This window comes from Mesoplodon densirostris, chromosome 3 (genome assembly GCF_025265405.1).
Source record: "Mesoplodon densirostris isolate mMesDen1 chromosome 3, mMesDen1 primary haplotype, whole genome shotgun sequence".
Taxonomy (NCBI): domain Eukaryota; kingdom Metazoa; phylum Chordata; class Mammalia; order Artiodactyla; family Ziphiidae; genus Mesoplodon; species Mesoplodon densirostris.
In genome coordinates, this window is record NC_082663.1 from 154,662,484 (window position 1) to 154,684,849 (window position 22,366).

The 22,366-nt window shown below is 47.6% G+C and overlaps 1 protein-coding gene and 1 pseudogene across 1 annotated transcript; one reads left to right on the top strand and one right to left on the bottom strand.

Annotated features, from left to right (window-relative positions):
* Positions 1–859: 859 nt before the first annotated feature.
* On the top strand, positions 860–1,923 carry LOC132486978 (heat shock protein HSP 90-alpha A2-like; annotated as a pseudogene).
* A 586-nt stretch (positions 1,924–2,509) lies between these two features.
* Positions 2,510–22,132, bottom strand: LMAN2 (lectin, mannose binding 2). The gene is made up of 8 exons (XM_060092459.1): positions 21,755–22,132; positions 21,466–21,584; positions 8,635–8,752; positions 7,724–7,803; positions 7,419–7,580; positions 7,215–7,329; positions 4,417–4,536; positions 2,510–3,197 (listed from the first exon to the last, which is right to left on the bottom strand). Exons 1-8 carry the CDS (start codon positions 21,969–21,971, stop codon positions 3,037–3,039), a joined length of 1,092 nt encoding a protein of 363 aa, XP_059948442.1. The 5' UTR covers positions 21,972–22,132; the 3' UTR covers positions 2,510–3,036.
* Positions 22,133–22,366: the final 234 nt, after the last annotated feature.

Below are 22,366 nucleotides of genomic sequence, written 5' to 3' on the forward strand. Positions count from 1 at the left end.
TGGGGGTGCTTTTAAAACTATAAAAGTGCCTTTGCCCGGGCCACCAACTTCTTAAACCAGAGCTGGAGAATGAGGCAGGCTCGCTTTCATTCTGCAGGTGACTTTAACACACAGTCAAGGGTGAGAACCATATAGTACCAGATGCCAACTTGCCTATTTCAGAAATTCAGGGGAGATCAAGTCTAGCGAGTACGGTCCTGATGCCATGGCTGCTGTGGCCGTGGAGGGTTCCAAGCTCCAGGTCTCGGCCATGTGTATCAGTGTGGACACGGCGCGCCCCTCCAGGAGGGAGATGCTCGGTGAGGTGGAGCCACCCTCCCTAGCGGATTCTCCGCCTCCACGTGGGTAAATGGCATATGGAGTGAAGTGAGTTAATCCACAACAACTGCTTAGAACCACACTTGGCACATAGTAAGCACTCCACGTTAGCTACTTTTCAAGTAAATCAACTGTTTTGAGGAAAGTGCTCAATAAAATATTGTAATGAAGATCATGTTTACTCTTACGGCTTCATGAGCAAGCTCCCAGACCCATGTGAGGGAAAGGAAAGGCAGCTCAGACCTCCTGGTCAAACTCGTGAACCATCTCTCAACACCTAACCTGTGTATGCGCAGGAAACATCGAGAGGGACAGGAGACAGTTAAGAGTAGATCAAAGAAGAGCTCTGGGAGTGAGCCTGAAAGACCGAGGAGAAAATAAGTTCTCACCCTTCACCTCATCTACTTCTACACTATCTACTTCACAACGAAAATCTAACTGATAATGTCAATTACAAAAAGCCTGGCCGCAATGGGGTGCAAGGGTTTGCACTTGCTTTAAGATGGAGGCTCAGTTGCTTCTGTGTCCTGGCACTGTGTCGATGCAGAGCCCGTGTGGTTCTTCAGCCAAGACGCTTAAGAAAACCCAGACCCAAGACCAGCCGACGGAGGAGGAGGTTGAGACATTTGCCTTTCAGGCAGAAATTGCCCAGTTGATGTTACTGAGCATCAATACTTTCTACTCGAATAGAGAGCTCTTTCTGAGGGAGCTTATTTCAAATTCATCAGATGCTCTGGACAAAATCATGACATGAAAGCTTGACAGATTCCAGTAAACTAGACTCTGGGAAACAGCTGCACATTAATCTCATTCCAGACAAGTAAGATCAAACCCTATCGTGGGTACCAAAATAGGGATGACCAAGGATGATTTGATCAATACCCTTGGTGCTATCACCGAGTCTGGGACCAAAGCATTCATGGAGGCTTTGCAGGCTGGTGCAAAACCTCTCTGTGACTGACCAGTTTGGTGTCGAGTTTTTGTTTTTTTGCGGTACGTGGCCCTCTCACTGTTGTGGCCTCTCCCGTTGCGGAGCACAGGCTCTGGACGCGCAGGCTCAGCGGCTATGGCTCACGGGCCCAGCCACTCCGCGGCATGTGGGATCTTCCCGGACTGGGTCACGAACCCGTGCCCCCTGCATCGGCAGGCGGACTCTCAACCACTGCGCCACCAGGGAAGCCCCGGTGTCGAGTTTTATTCTGCCTATTTGGTTGCTGAAAGTGGTCGTTATCACCAAACACACTGAGCAGTATGCCTAGAGCCTTCTGTAAAAGGATCACCTGGTTAGGACTGACACACGCAAACCTATGGGTTGTAGAAGAAAGGTTATTCAGTATCTGAAAGAAGACCAAACCGAGTCCTTGGAGGAAAGAATAACAAAGGAGATCATGAAGAAACACTCTCAGGGACTTCCCTGGTGGTCCAGCGGTTAAGACTCCACACGTCCACTGTAGGGGGCGCGGGTTCGATCCCTGGTCAGGGAATCCTACATGCCTACATGCCTCAGGGCACAGCCAAAAAAAAAAAAGAAACTCTCAATTTATTGGCCATCCCATGACTTTTTTTGTGGAGAAGGAACATGATCAAGAAGTTAGTGATGGCTGAAATGTTGTTTAACTGTGAGTGGGAAGATGCTGGACTGGATGGAGGCCCTGTCCCATGGCGGGCAGGGGGTCAGGGGAGGACTGGACGCAGCAGCCAGCTGCACCGCGGGGAGAGCCTCAGAGGCTACCACACATGGCACTTTCCACTGTGGGCTTTCTTCACTCCCTGAACCGCCTTTGACCCTTCATGGCACCAGTGGGAACACCACTGCTGACCCCAACCTGCCCTCCTGCACCCACAATCCCTTCCAGATCATCCAGAGCCCCCAGAGTTCCCTTGGGTGGAGGTCACACCCACCACATGGGAACCACATCTTCACCTCACTGGATCCTTTCACACAGAGGCCCAGGGAACATGGAGAGGGCGCAGGCCCCGCCCCCATGACGCCACCAGCTGTGTGACACTGGGCACGTTTTGCTTGACCTGCAAGACCTGTGATTCCCTACCTGGGAAATGGGGACCACAGCACCTGCCTCCTGGGGCTGTGCCACAGGCCTGAGGGGACGAGGCTAGGAGCTGTAAAGCGTGGCCAGCTGGATGTCATTTGAAGAAAAGAAAAGCAAGTCTCTTAGGACAGCCACACAGCTGAGGTTGGTTATTTCACTTTATTTAGCAAACCGTCACACTATGGGCCCCACCAAACTGCTCCTCCAGCCTCCCCCAAGGGTCTGCCTTGGAAAGAAGCTCAGAGGGTCAATAGGAAGGCCCAGGATCCCCAGCTGGCCTCCTATTCTGTCACACACACCACACAGCACAGAACAAGATCACTGCTCATGTCCTCAGGTGCCCACCCCAGTGTGGTCTGGGGGCCTCCAGTGTTCAACAGCCACCTGCGGGGGTCTCGGCCCAGCACCAGGCACAGACCCCCTGCTTCTGAGAGGCTGGCATAGGGCAAGGGCCTCTGCACCCAGCTGTGGGGATGTCAAACCCTTTTTCTCCAGCCCTGAAGCCTGTCCCCACTGGGCAAGAAGCAAAATGTACGAAAATACTTCTTTAATTATTTCTTTGAAATGGTTAAGAAATAAGGTCATCTTATTTTTCTTTTATAATCCTAGTTAAAAAAAAAAGTTCACATTAGCGCCAGGGCCCTTCCCCAAGCCGAGCGCCCGCTGCTCAGTAGAAACGCTTGTTCCGCTCCTGCCTCTTCTGAAACACCACGGCCCCCACCACAGCACACACGATGATGCCCAGGAGGGCACAGAGCAGCAGCAGGAACACCCGCCACCCCGTCAGGGGCCCGCTGCGGAAGTTCCCCGTCGGGTCGTCCACGTTGTCTGAGGGAGGAGAGAGGGGGGAATGAGAGGCCGGACGGGCTGCCAGGAGGTGGGGGAGCAGGGCGACAGCCCGTTTAGGCCCCCACGCCCACCCTAGAGGCGTCAGCTGTGGCCTGCTCACACCGCACCAGTGAGGGGCAGGGGCATGCACAGAGACTGTCCAACCTCACTGGGACCAAGGTTCCCAGGGATCCAGGCTCCCAGGGATCCAGGCTGAGGTGCTTTCTGCTACAAGAAACTGGTGAACACTGGACTCCTGGGGTCTCCTTGACAGCCTGAGTCTGCCTGAGGCGGGCCCAGGACCTGCTTTCACAAGCCCACCCCCAGCCCAATGCAGTGGTCTGAGGTCCCCATCTGAAGAAACACAGCCCTGGCCACAGGCTGCCCTCACTCATATCTGGATGCGTTCGGTGTCTCCCAGGGCCCCGACCCCAACCCCCATCCTTCTGCTTTGACCCTCTACCCCAGTGGGTCCACCTATCTGAAAACGAGTTAACCCCTGCTTGGCCAGCTGCATGGGGTTGCTGGGTGGGCTGGAGCAGATGATGTGTCCGAAAACCCTCAGCAGCAGAAAGCTTTCAACCAAAGGCCGCAAAACTGGTCTATGGCAGGATTTGTTTGGCCCCCAAAACATTTAAAAGCGACTTGAATCTTAAAAAAGTGAGATGTCACATAAAATGTTGGGTTCCACTGGTGTTCTATCACCCGCTGGGCCCACATGCACAACTCTGGGGCTCCTGGGATAGATTTCGCCACACACACACACACACACACAGGGGCCTCACTTCCCCCACGAGAACCCTTGCTCTCCGTGAAGACGAAGTGGTGGCTGACTAGTACTCTGGGAAGAACTCAGGCTTGGGGTTTTGCCAAAACTCAAGTTCACATCTTGCCTTTTTACCTCTTTCTAGCTGAGGAAGCCTGAGGATCAGCTCTCCCAGCAGTCACAGGACCTACTTCCAGGCCATTCACTGAGGCCGCGCACTGAGGTATCAGAGTGCCCCACGCACCACACACACCAACAAACAGCCCCTTTGGCTTCACTGGCCGTTATCCCAGCACTGAGTGCAGGAGGATGCAGACACCAGGTGCTCACACACCTGCTCATGAGCACTATTTGCTGATCCAAGGGCCTGGCTGGACCAGGGAAGGGCAGATGGACCCCGGGCACTTGCCCGAGCCGGCCCAGGCCCCACTGGGAGGGGCTGCAAGTGCATACCTTTGGGCGACTTGAGCAAGTTGACGCTGGGCTCGATCTTGGTCCAGTCAATGTTCTCCTCGTCAGGCGTGTGCTCCACCATCAGCTGGAACAGCTTCATGGAGATGATGTCATGATTGTCTGCAGGATGAGAGTTAGCTTCTAAGGGGCCTGGAGCCGCTTCGGCGCACGTGGCCCAACGGCCGCCGCCCCCCCCACCACATAAAGTGGCCAGGTTCCCTGGGGAGAACCCAGCAGCCCCCAGCAGGCAGCATTCCAGGGGCTGGAACACCTCCAGAACTCAGCAACAAGAAACCTGGAAGGAGGGAGAGCCAACAGGAAAAAGCAGGAGTTTCACAATCAAAACCATTGGGTCTGATCCTGGCTCTGCTGTCCTCTTTGAGGCTCAGTTTCCTCAGTTGTAAATGCAGGTGGTAATCTCCACCTTGCACGGTTATCAAGGCGTATAAATGAGAAAGTACAGACAAGGCACAGGCGTACTGCTTGCAGATAGTATGTCTTTGAAAACAGAAACAGATAAGGACCCACACATTGTTCTATGACTGGTTGAGAAGCCCGATCCTCCCAAGGGCAGGCAGCCCCCAGACGTTCCTGTCACAGAGACCCAAATACAGGATGCAGACAAACGACTTGGCAGCCAGCTGAAAGCTCGGCCAGACACACAGTCAAGCGACTGTACCTGAGGAGACTTGAGAAAGGCCTGGGTCCAACTAGTATGGGCAGGAGAGAACCTCTAAATGACACTGACAATAACTGATCACCCCATTTTTGAGATGGGGAGGTTGAGGCTCAGAACCAAGACAAGGGTCCCGGTCAGCCTGACTCCAGCTATCAGCTCAGCTAACTGACTAGAATCTGATGAAAGGTCCAGAAAAGGGAGAACCTAAAGAGCAAGGACCCCCGTGGCCGGATTGGGCAGAGACCAGCCATACCTGACACCAGTACATGCAGCCCCTGGAAGCCCAGGGACAAGCACGGACTCTAGAGTCAGGCAGCAGGTCCCATCTGAGCTCTGCTGTTCCCTGGGTGCGTGAACTTGACAAGATCCCTTCAACTCCCAAATGCCCGATGGTCCCAGTCGTATAAAAGGGGAAAGAGACCGCTACCTATCTAAGAACACACCACGTGCCTTTACGCATGCGATGCCTGACGGGAGGCTGGCGTGCACAACCCTCCAACTAATGGTCAGACACTACTGTGTGCATGGCTCCCTCCACTGCCCTTCCCAGGGCCTCTCTAAACAGCCTTAGAGAATATCCACCTGCCACAGATCTGGCTCTGTTTCCAGAACCTTCTCAGGACACCTGCTGAAACACTGTCAGATGGAATTCCAAGTAACCCAGAGGAGGGCTGTAGTGAATCCACAGATGGAATAAGACGGGCCATGAGCTGGTAATTACTGAAGCTGGTTAACAGCAACAAGGGGCTTATTAGACCACCTCCCCTCTTATGGGTATAGCGGAATTTCCACATTAAAAACTTTAAAACAACCCCCCCGCCCCGTCTGGGACAGGGTGGACCCAGACATCTGCATGGTGACGGGCAGGCTCCTGAACAGCGCTGGCTCACAGGTCCTGGAAGCATCTATCCTGACAATAATCAAGCCTCTGACTGCTTCTCCACACTGCTTCCTAGCTCTGGTAGGCAGGAGCCAGCCCCAGGCTTGGTGCCTCCCAAGGGCCCTGAGAAGGGACTAAGGACCAAGGCCAAAGGCCACCATCAAGTGCCACCCAGGCCTGGTGGCCCCAAGAGGCCTGTGTAGGCAGGCAGCATCCCCATGCTTACAGCACGCACCATGGGCCGAACAAGACAGAGCCCTGACTCTGTGGAGCTTACAGTTCAGTGAGGGGGACACAGATAATGAAATAAATTACATGGCAGATTCCAGGATGGTTAAGTGCTATGAAGAAAAATAAAGCTAGGAAAGGTGATGGGAAGTGTGCAGGGGACTGGGATGTGTGTATGCGACTTTAAATGAGGGAATCAGGGACAGTCCCACTGAGGAAGTGACATCTGGGCGAGACCTGGAGAAGCCAAGGGAGAGATGCAAGCACAAAGGCCCAAGGCAGGAGGGCAGGGGTGGGTCTGAAGAGCGGCTAGGGGCAGTGTCACCAGGGAGCAGGGAGGATGAGCCAGAGGGAAGGGGGTGGGAAGGTGGCACACAGGCCTGGCAGATCACCGCTGGGAGGGAGATGGGAGGAGCAGCTCTGCTGCTGTTCTGGGAGAAACTGCTGGGGCTGGCGTGGGAGGAGGGACCCTCGGGAAGCTCCTGTGGTTGTCCGAGTGAGGGAGGATGGTGGCCCGGACCTGCCGGCAGTAAAGGAAGGGAGAAAAGTGGTCTGAGGCAGGGAGAAGACAAAGCCAGCAGGACCAGCCAACGGATGGGAGGTGGCGGGTGAGAGAAAACACAGAGACCAGAATGATACCAAGGTGTTTTGACCTGAGCACCTACAAGGACAGAGGCTCGTTTCTATCTCTGGCTGTGGGTGTGTGAAGGCTGAGAGGCCTGCTTGGCACCAGGCGGAGACGCTGAGCAGGATGCTGGTGACACAGGTCTGGAGGTGGAAATCTGGGGGTCCACTGCATCCAGATTCAAAGCCCCCCAGCCCCTAGAGGACAGAGAGAGATGGCGGCTGAGGGACTGCTCATGGGTATGGGAAGAGGAGGAAGAAAACCAGGCAGGCGTGGAAGCACATGACGGAAGGTCAGGAGGAAAGGGACTGGCTGTGTCACAAGCTCCCAAGATACCAGGGAAGGTCAGACTGAGACTCCATACCTCGCTCAGCCCACACACTCACCAGAGAGGTCGCCGGTGCCGGCCGAGGCTCCGAAGTAGTAGCCAGTGGGCAGGCGCACGCCCGTGATGTCAATGCAGTTCTTCCACTCGTTCTTGTCCTCCAGGTCGGTCATCACCTGCGGCCGACCAGCAGGTCAAGGGCAGCCTGGGGCCGGCCTGCCCACCTTCCCGAGCGCCCCCAGAGCCGCCCCTCCCGCCCGCTTACCGTCAGGCGACCCCGGGAGTAGCGCACGGCCAGGAAGGTGTCGTGATCGCGGTTGCGGAAGTCAGCCGTGCAGCCTGCCAGCTCAGTCCAGCGGCCATCCTTGCTGTGGTCGTAGGACAGGGAGCCATTGTTCACCATCACGGAGATGTACGGGAACACACGCTGAAACAAGACACGGGTTACTCTGAGGCCAGCCCAGCCCATGGGAGGCCGCAGGGCGCCCACCACCCTGATCCCTGGAGGCTCCTCTCATGTGGGGACCAGGGAGAAGTCCTGTTCTGCCCTGCAGGAGAGCAGGGGCCTACCTCTGTGGTCTCATCATTGGGATACGTGTCCAGGAAGATGGCTAAGCCATGGAAGTTGTCTTTGCTTCCAAACACAGGCCCTGGAATTAGAAGGAGATGCTCCTGTAACGGGAGAAACTGGAGTTGTCCCGTGGATACCTGAAGGACAAAGTAATGCCAGCATGGGTGGGTTAATCTGTGGTCATTCTCCCAGGAAAGAGAAGGGGTCTTTAAGTGGGGGTGGGGTGGGGGACTGGAGGGTGGTCTCAGGGGTGTGGCAGAGAGGACTCAAGTTTGAAGCCTGAACTGTGAAGGAACAGCACCTGCCTATGTGCTCTGAGGTGTCAGGTGACAAGGGGATACCCAACCTGTGAAAACCAGGTGGCCAGTGCAGAAAGAACCATCCCTTAACCCTTCTGTCCAAGGCGAGACAGCAAACGTTTTAGGCTTTGTGGGCCACAGATGGTCTCTGTCACACAGTCTTCTTTGTTTTATCCTTTTTAAAATGGTAGAGGGACTTCCCTGGTGGTCCAGTGGGTAAGACTCCGTGCTCCCAATGCAGGGGGCCCAGGTTCGATCCCTGGTGGGGGAACTAGAACTCACATGCATGCCACAACTAAGAAGCCCACATGCTGCAACTAAAGATCCCGCGTGCTGCAACTAAGACCCGGTGCAGCCTAAATAAATAAAATAAAATAAAATAAAATAAAATGGTAGAATGGTAAAACCATTCTTAGCTGGTGTAGAACACCAGGCCACAATGGGGCACAGAGTTGAGCCACAGGGTCATCTTCTAAAAGGACGCTCCCTCCAGTTGCCCCCAGGTCCCAGGTTTCCTCAAAAAGGAGCAGCAGCGCCCTAACAAGGGGGTGCAGAGTGGAGGATCCTTGGCCACAGACGCACAGGTCCCACCTGTGCGAGCGCCACCCTACCTGGCACCAGGCGGTCCCGGGTATACCACAAGGCAATGCCGTCACCATGGAGATTCTTCTTCCCTGCGCCATGGACTTTGAAGTGAACGTGCATCTCCCAGTCCTTGAGGAAGCAAGGCTAGAGGGAGAGCAGAGAGGGCTGCTCAGAGCTCCCCAGGCTTGTGTGCCAGATAGAGGTGACCCGGCACAGACCCTGCACCGAGATGACACTCAGAACAGGGCCAGGCAGCAGGGTCACGAGTGTCACTGACCAACAGACCCCCCAGCGTTCTCAGCAGGGAGGGAGGGGCTGCTGGGCCTCCCAGGTCGGGAGTATCCCAAGGCTGCTGAGGCAGCTTTTTAACAGAATGACGGAGATCCATAAGCACTTAGAGTTCAAGATCAAGATATTAAAGATACTGAGAGAGGAAAGATAAGTTGCAAAACAGTATCAGCCCTATGTGCTCATTTTTGAAAAAGAAAAATTAGCATATGTGTAGAGAAAGAAGGAAATGAAAGAAATATGAACCAACATTAATGAAAGCTAACTCTGGGAGGGGAATGTCTACTTTCTATGTCTGAATCTTCTGTATTGAACATATTACTTCTGTAATTAGAAAAAACTCAAATGAAAAATAAAAACCCTATGTCCCATTGTGGGTGATCTGGCTTGTGCATCACAGATTTACCAGAGTCACTGTTCTGGGCCTGGGCACCAGGAGCCCAGGTGAGGAGACCTGGCCCCTGAGAACACAGGGTTAGCAGGCACCTGCACTACAGCCTGACACAGTGTGAAGTCAGCCCTCCCAGTTCTTGACAGTTCATTGGCTCTGGGAGACCCTGCAGATTCTGGAGGGGGCAACTGTGAGGTGATAAGAACCAGGTCTCAAGGACATATGGGCACGGAATCTAAGTCCAAGACCTGCTGAGGGGATGGAAGGCCTGGTGAACCAGTCTTGCTTTGGACTGAGACGACAAAAACTCCAACTGAAAAGTAAGAATGAATGAGAAAGGCCTCCCAGGGATTGTAGCTCAGCTATGAGTCCTCATAATCCCTGAAATTAGACAACAGACTCACCCAAGCCTCACATTTCAGCAAAAAAATCTTGCAAACACAGGGGCTTCCCTGGTGGCGCAGTGGTTAAGAATCTGCCTGTCAATGCAGGGGACACAGGTTCGAGCCCCGGTCCGGGAAGATCCCACATGTCACGGAGCAACTAAGCCTGTGCGCCACAAATACTGAGCCTGTGCTCTAGAGCCCACGGTCCACAACCACTGAGCCCATGAGCCACAACTACTGAAGCCCACGTGCCTAGCCCGTGCTCCACAACAAGAGGAGCCACCGCAATGAGAAGCCTGCGCACCGCAACAAAGAGTAGCCCCCACTCGCCGTAACTAAAGAAAGCCCGCACACAGCAACAAAGACCCAACGCAGCCAAGAATAAAAATAAATAAATAAATAAATTCATTAAGAAAAAGAAAAAAGCTATCTTTCATTCTTCAGGGAGAAGAAAAGTGATCCGGATCCAGATGTAAAGTCAGAGATTCACGAAGGAATGAAGAACAATGACTAAAGTAGATGTGAGACTAAAAATCTAAATAAATATTTGACTGCATAAAACAATAATGCTTTGCGTGATTTAAAACAGAAAGATTAATAACAATGGGGTAAGAAGAGTTAAAGTGTTCTAAAAGCCTTGCATCTTCCTGGAAGGAGTTAGAAGCACGTGTTATCATTAGACTTTGGTAAAACATTATGTGTGCTTTAAACTCCAGAGAAACCATTAAAATATTGGGAAATAAGCACAGAACTTTCAAGCTAACAGAAGAGTAAAAGTGGAATAAAAATTAACCAACCCAAAAGAAGCCAAGACCCGAGAGAAGAATGAACAGAGAATAGTCAGTACAAACAGAAAGTGAATAGTAAGATGGCAGATTAAACCCAAATAAACATATCAGTAATTTTACTAAATGTAGATAGACTAAATGCTGGTAAGGGTACACATGATCTCCCTGTATTATTTTCTTTTCTTCTTCTTCTTTTTTTTTTTTAATGAAGTACAGTTCACATACAATATTAGTTTCAGGGGCACCATATAGGGATTGATATTTATATACATTACGAATTGATCACCACAATAGGTCTAGTAACTATCTGTCACCATAGAAAGTTATTGTAATATTATTGACCACATTCCCTATGCTGTACATTACATCCCCATGACTTATTTATTTTATAACTGGAAGTCTGTACCTCTTAATCTCTGTATTTTTTCTTACAACTGCATGTGAATCTACAAATATCTCAAAATAAAAAGTTTAATTTTAAAAATAAGTAACAGATCAAAGACTTAAACTTAAGAGCTAAAACTATAAAACTCTTTAGAAAAAACGGGAAGATCTTCACAACACCAGATTTAGCAATAATTTCCTAGATATTACACCAAAGCACAGACAACAAAAAAATCAAACTGGACTTCATCAAAATTAAAACTTTTTACACGTCAAAGAACATGAACAGAATGAAAAGAAAACCCACAGACTGAGAGAATATATTTCCAAATCATATATTGATAATGTCCAGAATATATAGAAAACTCCTAAAACTCAACAAAAAACCCAATTCAAAAATGGGCAAAGGACTTGGATACACATTTTTTCATAGAAGAATATATACAAATGGCTAATAAGCACATGAAAAGACGCTCAACATCATTAGTCATTAGAGAAATGCAAACCAAAGCCACAAGATACCACTCCACACCCATTCGGATGGCTACCATCAAAAAAATGGAAAGGGCTTCCCTGGTGGCGCAGTGGTTGACAGTCTGCCTGCCAATGGAGGGGACGCGGGTTCGAGCCCTGGTCTGGGAGGATCCCACATGCCACGTGGCAACTGGGTCCGTGAGCCACAACTGCTGAGCCTGCACGTCTGGAGCCTGTGCTCCACAACAAGAGAGGCCGCGACAGTGAGAGGCCCGCGCACCGTGATGAAGAGTGGCCCTTGCTCGCCGCAACTAGAGAAAGCCCTCGCACAGAAACGAAGACCCAACACGGCCAAAAATAAATAAATAAAAATAAATAAATTTTTTTAAAAAATGGAAAGTAAGTATTGTAAAGATGTAGAGAAATTGGAACCCTGATGCACTGCTGGTGAGAATGTAAAATGCTGTGGTTGCTATGGAAAACAGTTTGGTGGTCCTCAAAAAGTTAAACAAAGATTTACCATGTGACCCAGCGATTCCACTTCCTAGGTATTTACCAAAAAAAAGTGAAAACAGGCACTACAACAGCCACCTATGTCCACCCATGTACGTAGCAGCGCTGTTCACAATAGCCAAAAGGTGGAAACCACCCAGTGTCCAACAACAGATGAATGGATAAACAAAATGTGGTGTGCGTGCACACACGCACATGCACACACACATACACACAGAGGAATGTTATTTAGCCATAAAAAGGAATGAAGTACTAATACATGCTACAACATGGATGAACCTTGCAGATATTATGCTAAGTGAAATAAGCCAGATATAGACAAATATTCTATAATTCCATTTATGTGAGGTACCTAGAAGAGTCAAATTCAGAAACAGAAAGTAGAATAGTGGTTACCACGGGCTGTGGGGAGGCAGGGAACGGGGAGTTAGTGCTTAATGAGTACAGTTTCAGCTTGGGATGATGAAAAAGTTCTGGAGATAGATGGTGGTGATGGCTGCACAACAAGGTGAATGTACTTAATGCCACTAAACTGTACACTTGAAAGTGGTTAAGGGACTTCCCTGGTGGCGCAGTGGTTTGGAATCCACCTGCCAATGCAGGGGACACGGGTTCAAGCCCTGGTCCGGGAAGATCCCACATACTGTGAAGCAACTAAGCCCGTGCACCACAACTACTGAGCCTGAGCTCTAGAGCCCGCGAGCCACAACTACTGAGGCTGTGTGCCACAAATATGAAGCCCGCGAGCTGTAACTACTGAAGCCTGCGCGCTACAACTACTGAAGCCCGCATGCCTAGAGCCTGCGCACTGCAACAAGAGAAGCCACAGCAATGAGAAGCCCGCGCACTGCAATGAAGAGTAGCCCCTGCTCGCCGAGAAAGCCGTGCGCAGCAACAAAGACCCAATGCCGCCAAAAATAAATAAATAAATTTATTTTTTTAATTATAAAAACAAAAGTGGTTAAGATGGTAAATTTTATGTCATGTATATTTTACCACAATAAAAATTTTTTGAGAAATTTTATTTTCTTTTTCATGCAGATACATATTTACAGTAATCAAAGTATTTACATTTTTTACAGTATTTACATTTTTTTAATATTGAAGATTGATTTACAATGTTAATTTCTGCTGTACAGCAAAGTGACTCAGTTATACAGATACATATATTCTTTTTCATATTATTTTCCATTACGGATTATCACAGGATATTGAATATAGTTCCCTGTGCTGTACAGTAGGACCTTGTCATTTATAATTTGCATCTGCTAATCCCAAACTCCCAATCCTTCCCTCCCCCACCCCCTTCCCCCTTGGCAACCACAAGTATGTTCTCTATATCGGTGAGTCTGTTTCTGTTTCATAGATATGTTCATTTGTGTCATATTTTAGATTCTACATATAATTGATGTATTTGTTTTTCTCTGTCTGACTTACTTCACTTAGTATGATCATCTCTAGGTCCATCCATGTCGCTGCAAATGGCATTACTTCATTCGTTTTTGTAGCTGAGTAATATTCCATTGTATACCCACATCCTTATCCATTCATCTGTCGATGGACATTTAGGTTGTTTCCGTGTCTTGGCTATTGTAAATAGTACTGCAATGAACACTGGAGTGCATGTATCTTTTCAAATTAGAGTTTTGTCTGGATATATGCCCAGGAGTGGGATTGCCCGATCATATGGAAAATCTATTTTTAGTTTTTTGAGGTATCTCTATACTGGCTGCACCAATTTACATTCCCACCAACAGTGTAAGAGGGTTCCCTTTTCTCCACACCCTCTCCAGCATTTATTATTTGTAGACTTTTTAATGATGGCCATTCTGACCGGTGTGAGGTGGTACCTCATTGCAGTTTTGATTTGCACTTCTCTAATAATCAGAGATGATGAGCATCTTTTCATGTGCCTATTAGCCATCTGTATGTCTTCTTTGGAGAAATGTCTATTTAGGTTTTCTGCTCATTTTTTGATTGGGTTGGGGTTTTTTTTGTTATTGAATTGTATGAGCTGTTTGTATATTTTGGAAATTAAGCCCTTGTCGGTCGCATCATTTGCAAATACTTTCTCCCAGTCCATAGGTTTCTTTTCATTTTGTTTATGGTTTCCTTTGCTGTGCAAAAGCTTATAAGTTTGACCAGGTCCCATTTGTTTATTTTTGCTTTTATTTCTATTGCCTTGGGAGACTGACCTAAGGAAATATTGGTAGGATTTATGTCAGAGGATGTTTTGCCTATGTTCTCTTCTAGGAATTTTATGGCGTCATGTCATATTTAAGTCTTTAAGCCATTTTGAGTTTATTTTTGTACATGGTGTGAGGGGGTGTTCTAACTTCATTGATTTACATGAAGCTGTCTAACTTTCCCAACACCACTTGCTGAAGAGACTGTCTTTTCCCCATTGTATATTCTTGTGTCCTTTGTGGTAACCATTACATTTAAAAAAACTGTCCCAGTGCCATTGAGTATCATACTGAAGACAATCGTTTCAAAAATTAAAGTATTTAAAAGTAAAAAACAATAAAAGGTTAAATGGTAAATTTTATGTTATTGTGTTTTACCACAATAAAAATAAATGAATAACCGCCCAAAAGCCTAATTTTATGCTGTTTACAGGAGACAACTCTAAAACATAAAGAAGTGGGAAAAAGAAAAGGATAGAAAAAGATATTACATGCAAAAACTAAGCAAAAGCAAGCTTGTGCAGCTATGCCAATAACAAAGTTTAGAAGGAGACTCTTCTTAAGAACAAAGGACTCCATTTTTCAGGAAAATTTTGGTCTCAAAATATATAAAGCAGAAACTGACAGACTACAAAGGTAAAGACAAATCCATACACAGGCATTTTAATACACCTCTCCTAATAACTGATAAAAACAAGCAAAAATGTCAGAAGGATATAGAGATTTGAACCCAATCAGCAAACATGACCTAAGGACCTAAATGGCACACTTCACTCAAGCAGTAAAGAATCCACATCCTTCACAAACACACACAGAATGTTTCCCCCAAATCCTGATCATTCGAAGGACCATTTGCAAGTCTCAACAGACCTCTAAGGATTGAAATCATAGAACCTGTTCCTTGACCATGATGAAATTAAACTAGATATCAATAACTTAAAAAATAAAGATAACTAGAAAAGCCCTCATGTATTTGAAAAAACTTAAAAACATATCTCACATACACAAAAGTCAGCCCAGAAACTAAGATTTCAAATGGGCTCTTTGGTGCCCAGGAGTTTTCTATGCCTGGGAACAATGCACTGAGATAAGACCCCAAGCTGGTGGGAGGTGTGCCTCTGAGAAGGGCAACGATGCACTGGAAGGTGAGAAAGGAAAACCTCCCCTCCTGTCCCTGGCATGTTTGCAGGGAGATCAGTTTCAGGAAAGAGTACACATGGAAGTTGAGGACCTAGAAACCGATACCTCCAAGACTATCCCGGCCTTAGAAAGTCTCTGTGTACTGCAGGTAAGACTGTAGATCATCAGACAGAATACTGTGATACAGACAATATAAAGAAGGATTTTAAGCAGATGAGGTACGGGCTAGAACTGATGTAGAAGTTGCTTTTGAGGGCAGAACATGACATGGCCATGGTCTTCCATCCTGGCCGCACAGCTGAGCCACATGGGGAGCTTAGAAATCTTAATGCCCTGGCCCTCCCCCAGGCTAACTAAATCAGAATCAATCATTGGCAGTCAAAGACCATTTTACAGTTAGGTAGTTTCTGTGTCTTGGCTTGCAACAAAGTGAAAGGCAGACCTAATCCTTTTTTTTTTAAATTGGAGTTACTTTACAATGTTGTGTTAGTTTCTGCTGTATAGCAAAGTGAATCAGTTATACGTATACATATATCCACTCTTTTTTGGATTTCCTTCCCATTTAGGTCACCACAGACCATTGAGTGTTCCCTGTGCTATACAGTAGGTTCTCATTAGTTATCTATTTTATATTGTCTATAGTAGTGCATATACATCAATCCCAATCTCCCATAAGTTTGTTCTCTACATCTGTGACTCTATTTCTGCTTTGCAAATAAGTTCATCTGTACTATTTTTCTAGATTCCACATATAAGCGATATTATACGATATTTGTTTTTCTCTTTCTGACTTACTTCACTCTGTATGACAGTCTCTAGGTCTATCCACATCAAGGCAGAGCTAATCTAACAGTCAGCTAATACATTGTTAAAATTTTTGACGAAAGATCACTACATGATTTAGGGTTTATAAACCAAAGAAGTTCAAAACATTGAGTGACCCTGCTATAACAAAACTCCCTGCATCTCCATCTATTTAAGCAAACACAAGTTCTCAGCATTCACAGAGATAATAACAAAAAGCAGAAGTCACACTAAAGCTTCTCATTCTGACAATGACATCCATCCAAATGGGGGTGGGGAGATGACAGCTGGATGAGATGCAATTCAATAAATGTTTACTTTGTGTAATAATTATTCAAAAATTGTATAATGTGTAAGGCATTTCTTTTGATCAACTGTATACCAATGATAATTATAATAATCCCAAAGAAAATATTAACTTAATTTCAAGGTCCCAACAAGGTTAAAAGCTTAAATTATTACACCTATTTTATTTGCAGAGAAACATGACAGGCTAATCAGTAAAATTTTCAAGCATTAAATATACTGCATTAAGATAAAATTCTGGGGCTTCCCTGGTGGCGCAGTGGTTGAAAGTCCGCCTGCTGATGCAGGGGACACAGGTTCATGCCCCGGTCTGGGAAGATCCCACATGCCGTAGAGCGGCTGGGCCCGTGAGCCATGGCCACTGAGCCTGCACGTCCGGAGCCTGTACTCCACAATGGGAGAGGCCACAGCAGTGAGAGGCCCGCGTACCACACACACACACACAAAAAGATAAAATTCTGTGTGGGAAATGAAATGAAAATACAAGTTCAATTTTTAAAAATGATGTACAATTTGGGCTTATTCAAGTGGATCTCAAAAGGGAACCCTCCTGCACTGTTGGTGGGAATGTAAATTGATACAGCCACTATGGAGAACAGTATGGAGGTTCCTTAAAAAACTAATAATAGAGCTACCATATGACCCAGCAATCCCACTACTGGACATATACCATGAGAAAACCGTAATTCAAAAAGATACATGTACCACAATGTTCACTGTAGCACTATTTACAATAGCCAGGACATGGAAGCAACCTAAGTGTCCACTGACAGATGAATGGATAAAGATGTGGCACATATATACAATGAAATATTATTCAGCCATAAAAAGGAACGAAATTGAGTTATTTGTAATGAGGTGGATGGACCTAGAGTCTGTCATCCAGAGTGAAATAAGTCAGAAAGAGAAAAACAAATATCATATGCTAACACACATATACAGAATCTAAAAAAACAGTACTGATGAACCTAGTGGCAGGGCAAGAATAAAGACACAGACGTAGAGAATGGACTTGAGGACACAGGGCAGGAAGGGGAAGCTGGGAGGAAGTGAGAGAGTGGCACTGACATATATACATTACCAACTGTAAAATGAACGGCTAGTGGAAAGCTGCTGCACAGCACAGGGAGATCAGCTCAGTGCTCTGTGACAACCTACAGGGGTGGGATAGGGAGGGTGGGAGGGAGGCTCAAGAGGGAGGGGATATGCGGATATATGTATACGTATAGCTGATTCACTTTCTTATACAGCAGCAACTAACAACACTGTAAGGCAATTATACTCCAATAAAGACACCCAAATAAATAAATAAATAAATAAATAAAAGAGTGGATCTCAAATTGCAATATTTAGATTCCACTGAACAGGAGGCGGGGGAAGAAAGACAGCACAATTATATTCCAGACTGAAAAACTTGATGAAGGCAAGTGCAGAATTCTCTCAGCCTGTGACACTGCCAACCACCAACTATCTCCAACCATAATTAAGTTACTTGTGACTGAACCAATTTCTAGCAGTTCCAGCACTATTTGTACCTCAGTTTAAAGATAAAAAAAATTTTTAATGTTATGCTGAAGTCACTTCCTTGAAAAATATAAGGCTACATTATAATTTTTAAAAGTTATCAGAAAACATGGGGACTTCCCTGGCAGTCCAGTGGCTGGAACACCACGCTTCCACTGCAGGGGGCCCGGGTTTGATCCCTGGTTGGGGAACTAACATCCTGCATGCCGCACAGTGAGGCCAAAAGAAAAAGTCATCTGAAAATACATGGGACCTAATTAAACTTAAAAGCTTTTGCACAGCAAAGGAAACCATAAACAAAACAAAAAGACAATCCACAGAATGGGAGAAAACATTTGCAAGAGAAGCAACCGACAAGGGATTAATCTCCAAAGTATACAAACAGATCACGCAGCTCAATCAATATCAAAAACAAACAACACAATCAAAAAATGGGCAGAAGATCTAAATAGACATTTCTCCAGAGAAGACATACAGATGGCCAAGAAGCACATGAAAAGCTACTGAACATCACTGATTATTAGAGAAATGCACATCAACACTACAATGAGGGGGTGGCTGAGCAGGCAGGCAGGCGGCTAGGTGGGTGGGCAGTAGAGGGGGCTCTGGGGTGGCACCACGGGCAAGGGTAGAGGGGCAAGTTGGCCACCACCGCTGCCGGGGGGGGGGGGCGGCGTAGGGAGGAAAGCCACTTCCGGGTAGGGAGCGGGTGGGAGAAGGAAAGGCGGGCAGCCGCTCGGCTGCGGCACTCTTTAAATTTTTTGGGGTGCCACAGAGGAGACCCCTGGAGCTGATGTTCCTGATCCCCAGGGTGACAACGGCTGCTGCCTAACCTGGAAAGAGGAATGCCAGCTCCTGAGCAGGCCTCACTGGTGGAGGAGAGGCAACCACAGACCCATCAGGAAGCTGCCTCCACTGGCCCAGGCATGGAACCCGAGACCACAGCCATCACTATTCTAGCTTCCATGAAGGAGCAGATAGCCCTGCATGTTGAAGAACGTTGGAAACCTACCATGATGTTTGCTATGTGATTCCTTGCTGGCCTCAGATGACTTCAAAATTTTATCTTTTGGCAAAGAGCAGTATTCTGAATGGATGTTTTGTGGGAGAAAGCAAAAGGGGTTCTGGTTTCTCGAGACAGAAGGAACCTACTTCTGCTCATGGGCTACCTCTTCTGTGAAGCCATGTTCACCCCAGCCTGAAGTCAACAAGTCAACTCTCTCCTGATCTTCTTTAGCACTTTATACCACTGCTCTCTTATCAAATGCTCCTTTGAATGATATAATAAAAAGTCACCTAAGGATAAAAAAAAAAAAAACCTACAATGAGGTATCACCTCACACCAGTCAGAATGGCCATCATCAGAAAGTCTACAGGGACTTCCCTGGTGGCACAGGGGTTAAGACCCCATGCTCCCAATGCAGGGGGCCCGGATTCAATCACTGGTCAGGGGAACTAGATCCCACATGCATGCCGCAACTAAGAGTTCTCATGCCACAACTAAAAGACCCAGTGCAACCAAATAAATATATTTTTTTAAAGTCTATAAACAATAAATGCTGGAGAGGGTGTGGAGAAAAGGGAACTCTCCTACACTGTTGGTGGGAATGTAAACTGGTACAACCACTATGGAGAACAGTATGGAGGTTCCTTAAAAAACTAAAAATAGAATTACCATATGATCCAGCAATCCCACTACTGGGCATATACCCAGACAAAACTCTAATTTGAAAAGATACATGCACCCCAATGTTCACTGAAGCACTATTTAAAATAGCGAAGACATGGTAGCAACCTAGATGTCCACTGACATGGATAAAGAAAATGTGGTACATATATACAATGGAATATTACTCAGCCATAAAAAAGAATGAAATAATGCCATTTGCAGCAACATGGATGGACCTAGAGATTACCATACTAAGTGAAGTAAGTCAGACAGAGAAAGACAAACATCATATGATATCACTTCTATATGAAATGTAAAAAAAAAAGATACAAAAGAACTTATTTACAAAACAGAAACAGACTCACAGACTTTGAAAACAAACTTATGGTTACCAAAGGGGAAACGTGGGGGAGGGATAAATTAGGAGTGTGGGATTAACAAATACACACTACTGTATATAAAATAAACAACAAGGACCTACTGTATAGCAAAGGGGACTCTACTCAATATTCTGTAATAACCTATATGGGAAAAGAATCTGAAAAAAGAATGGATATATGTATATGTATAAATGAATCACTTTGCTGTACACCTAAAACACAACATTGTAAATCAACTATATTCTAATATAAAATAAAAAATTTTTTTAATTTATATGACAGAAAAATGTGACAGAATGTGACTCCGGGGGAAATAGTTAATGAAGTACTCTCTGAGTGGGTGGCACTCAAGCTGAGACTTAACAGATAAGAAGAAACCAAGCAAGCATGAAGAGACTGGAGACGGCGTCCCAGACAGAGGGAACAAGTGCAAAGGTCCTGAGGCAAGAAGGCAGCCAGAGAGGCTGGAACAAAATTAACAGAGCGAATGACTGGAAATGCCAGGCACTAGGGGCCGGACTGTGCAGACATAATGCATGTTTATCCCTTCACAGGAGACCCCAGGCTCTGAGGATCAGAGTGAAAGATGAACGAAGTATCCCCAGATGCCCCTAGCTGGCAGGAGAGGTGGAGCTGAGGTAACAGGCAGATGAGGCAACACAAGGACAGTGTGGGCTCTCAGAACTAAATGGGGACGTCATCCAGAAGGGACTAAAGAGCAGGGTAACAAAGAAAACTAGGACACTAGCCAACAGCTTAGGCCATGGGAACAGTTGGGTTCAGGCAGGCTGAGGAAGGAGTACATTCTGCTCCCAATTATTACCCTTTCACCCCTTTCCTGACCTTCCTTGGTGTGGAGTCTGTGCAGCAGCTGATCTTGGCCACTGCTTATATATGACACACCAGTGACACCTGAGGCTCCCTAACCTCTGCAGCAAAGGTCACAGAAACTAAACTGCCCATGAGTCCACTGATGACTAGACCCTCAATCAAGCACTGAGGAAGGGGACTGAGTCTGCAAGTATTTCTAAGGGGTTCCTCCACTGTCCAGGCTGGGTCAAGTGTAGCAAATGAATTGCTGGGCTTGGAGATGAGACAGATCAGAGTTTAAACGTTGTTTATGCCATTCGCTGTCAGTTAGCTCTGCAAAAACTCAGGATAGCCATCTACATCAGTCTGTTTGAGAATTAAGTGCAATAAGGCACGTTAAAGTCAGTGCCTAACACACAAAAAATACCCAATGAAGACTCCACTCGTTCCATTTATCCCACTAATGAGAGGGTTCAGTTCAGGCAGACGACAGCCCCACTACTTACTGGCTATGTGATTTTGGGGAAGGCACTTTCAACTCTGAGTCTTAGCTTCTTAATAGTGAAATAGAGATAACATCAGTTACTTCTCGTGGCTTTTGAAGGAATGAAGTAAGAAGAGTGTACGAAATGTCAAGCACAGCTCCTGACACATGGTTACTTCGATTGTCATTACCTGTTATTACTGGCGGGTGTGACCAAGATGGGGAAGGGGCCGGAGGAGGGAAGGGCGGCCTTCAAACTAAGCTCAGGTCTAGGCTGCTGACTGCAGTGGCTTACTTAATGCTCTGCCTAGCCTCCTGGGAACCACTCACCAGGTGGTTCCAGATAGAGCCCTCTTTGCTGCGCTCGTCAGGGGTCAGACGCACGTACTGGCTCGTGAGCATTGTGCTGCCTTGGAAGTCCCAGAGGAGCGTGGAGCTGGAACCGACCCCTGTGGGCAGAAACACGGGCACAGACAGGTGCGTAAAAGGCCAGGCCAGGACTCGCTTTGCCAGAGGCAGGGAACCCACAGAACTGCTCTGACCAGAATAAAGGGCACCCCTTCCCCAACCCCATCCAGCCTCGCCCTCACCCTGAACTCATTCCCGCCCCAGGCCTCACCGTGGTAGGGCTTGATGAGCGAATGCTCCCGTTTGAGGTGTTCACTGTTGCCGTCAGTTATATCGGCAGCCACCGGCCCCAGAAACAGGAGAAAAAGTATAAGTGTAGTGGGGCCAGGGCCGGGGCCGGGAAGCCCAGGCCTCCCCGGGCATCGCCGGCCCCAGCCCCAGCGCCAAACCCAGCCTGCCGCCGCCGCCGCCGCTGCCACTGCCGCCATTCTCCGTTCCTCTCGACCACTTCCGTCTTAGGACTTCCGCCTTCCGGGTGTTCCATCTAATAGCCTCCGGCCGGAAGCCCTCCAACCCTAGTGTCACCTGGGAACTGCCAGCAAAAGCAAAGCCTCGCTGCCGTGGAGACGGCGGCTGTATTTGCTGAGCAGCCTCCCATGCTGGTCGAGTGCCTTGGCGGCTGCGAGGCACCTGTCAGCCAGCCTCAGCAATGGGTTCTTATGAGCGACAAGAGCAGCAGCCAATCATGGAACAGCACGTTCGGCTCGTGGGCCAACGGGGAGCAGAGGGATGATTTGTGTCGGCGGGCAGCGCGAGGGTCGTCTGTGAAGTGGGGCATGCTGGAACTCGTAGTTTTCATGGGCCGCTCGCGCAGGCTGGGAAG

What these genes read in the sequence shown, in the direction of transcription:
- LMAN2 (XM_060092459.1), bottom strand. Translation starts at nt 21,971, where the DNA reads ATGGCGGCAGTGGCAGCGGCGGCGGCGGCGGCAGGCTGGGTTTGGCGC. An exon ending in CGGCACCGGCGACCTCTCTG is followed by an intron (nt 4,537 to 7,214) that starts GTGAGTGTGTGG and finishes CTCATCCTGCAG; the next exon opens with ACAATCATGACATCATCTCC. An exon ending in CTTGCTCAAGTCGCCCAAAG is followed by an intron (nt 3,198 to 4,416) that starts GTATGCACTTGC and finishes CTCCTCCCTCAG; the next exon opens with ACAACGTGGACGACCCGACG.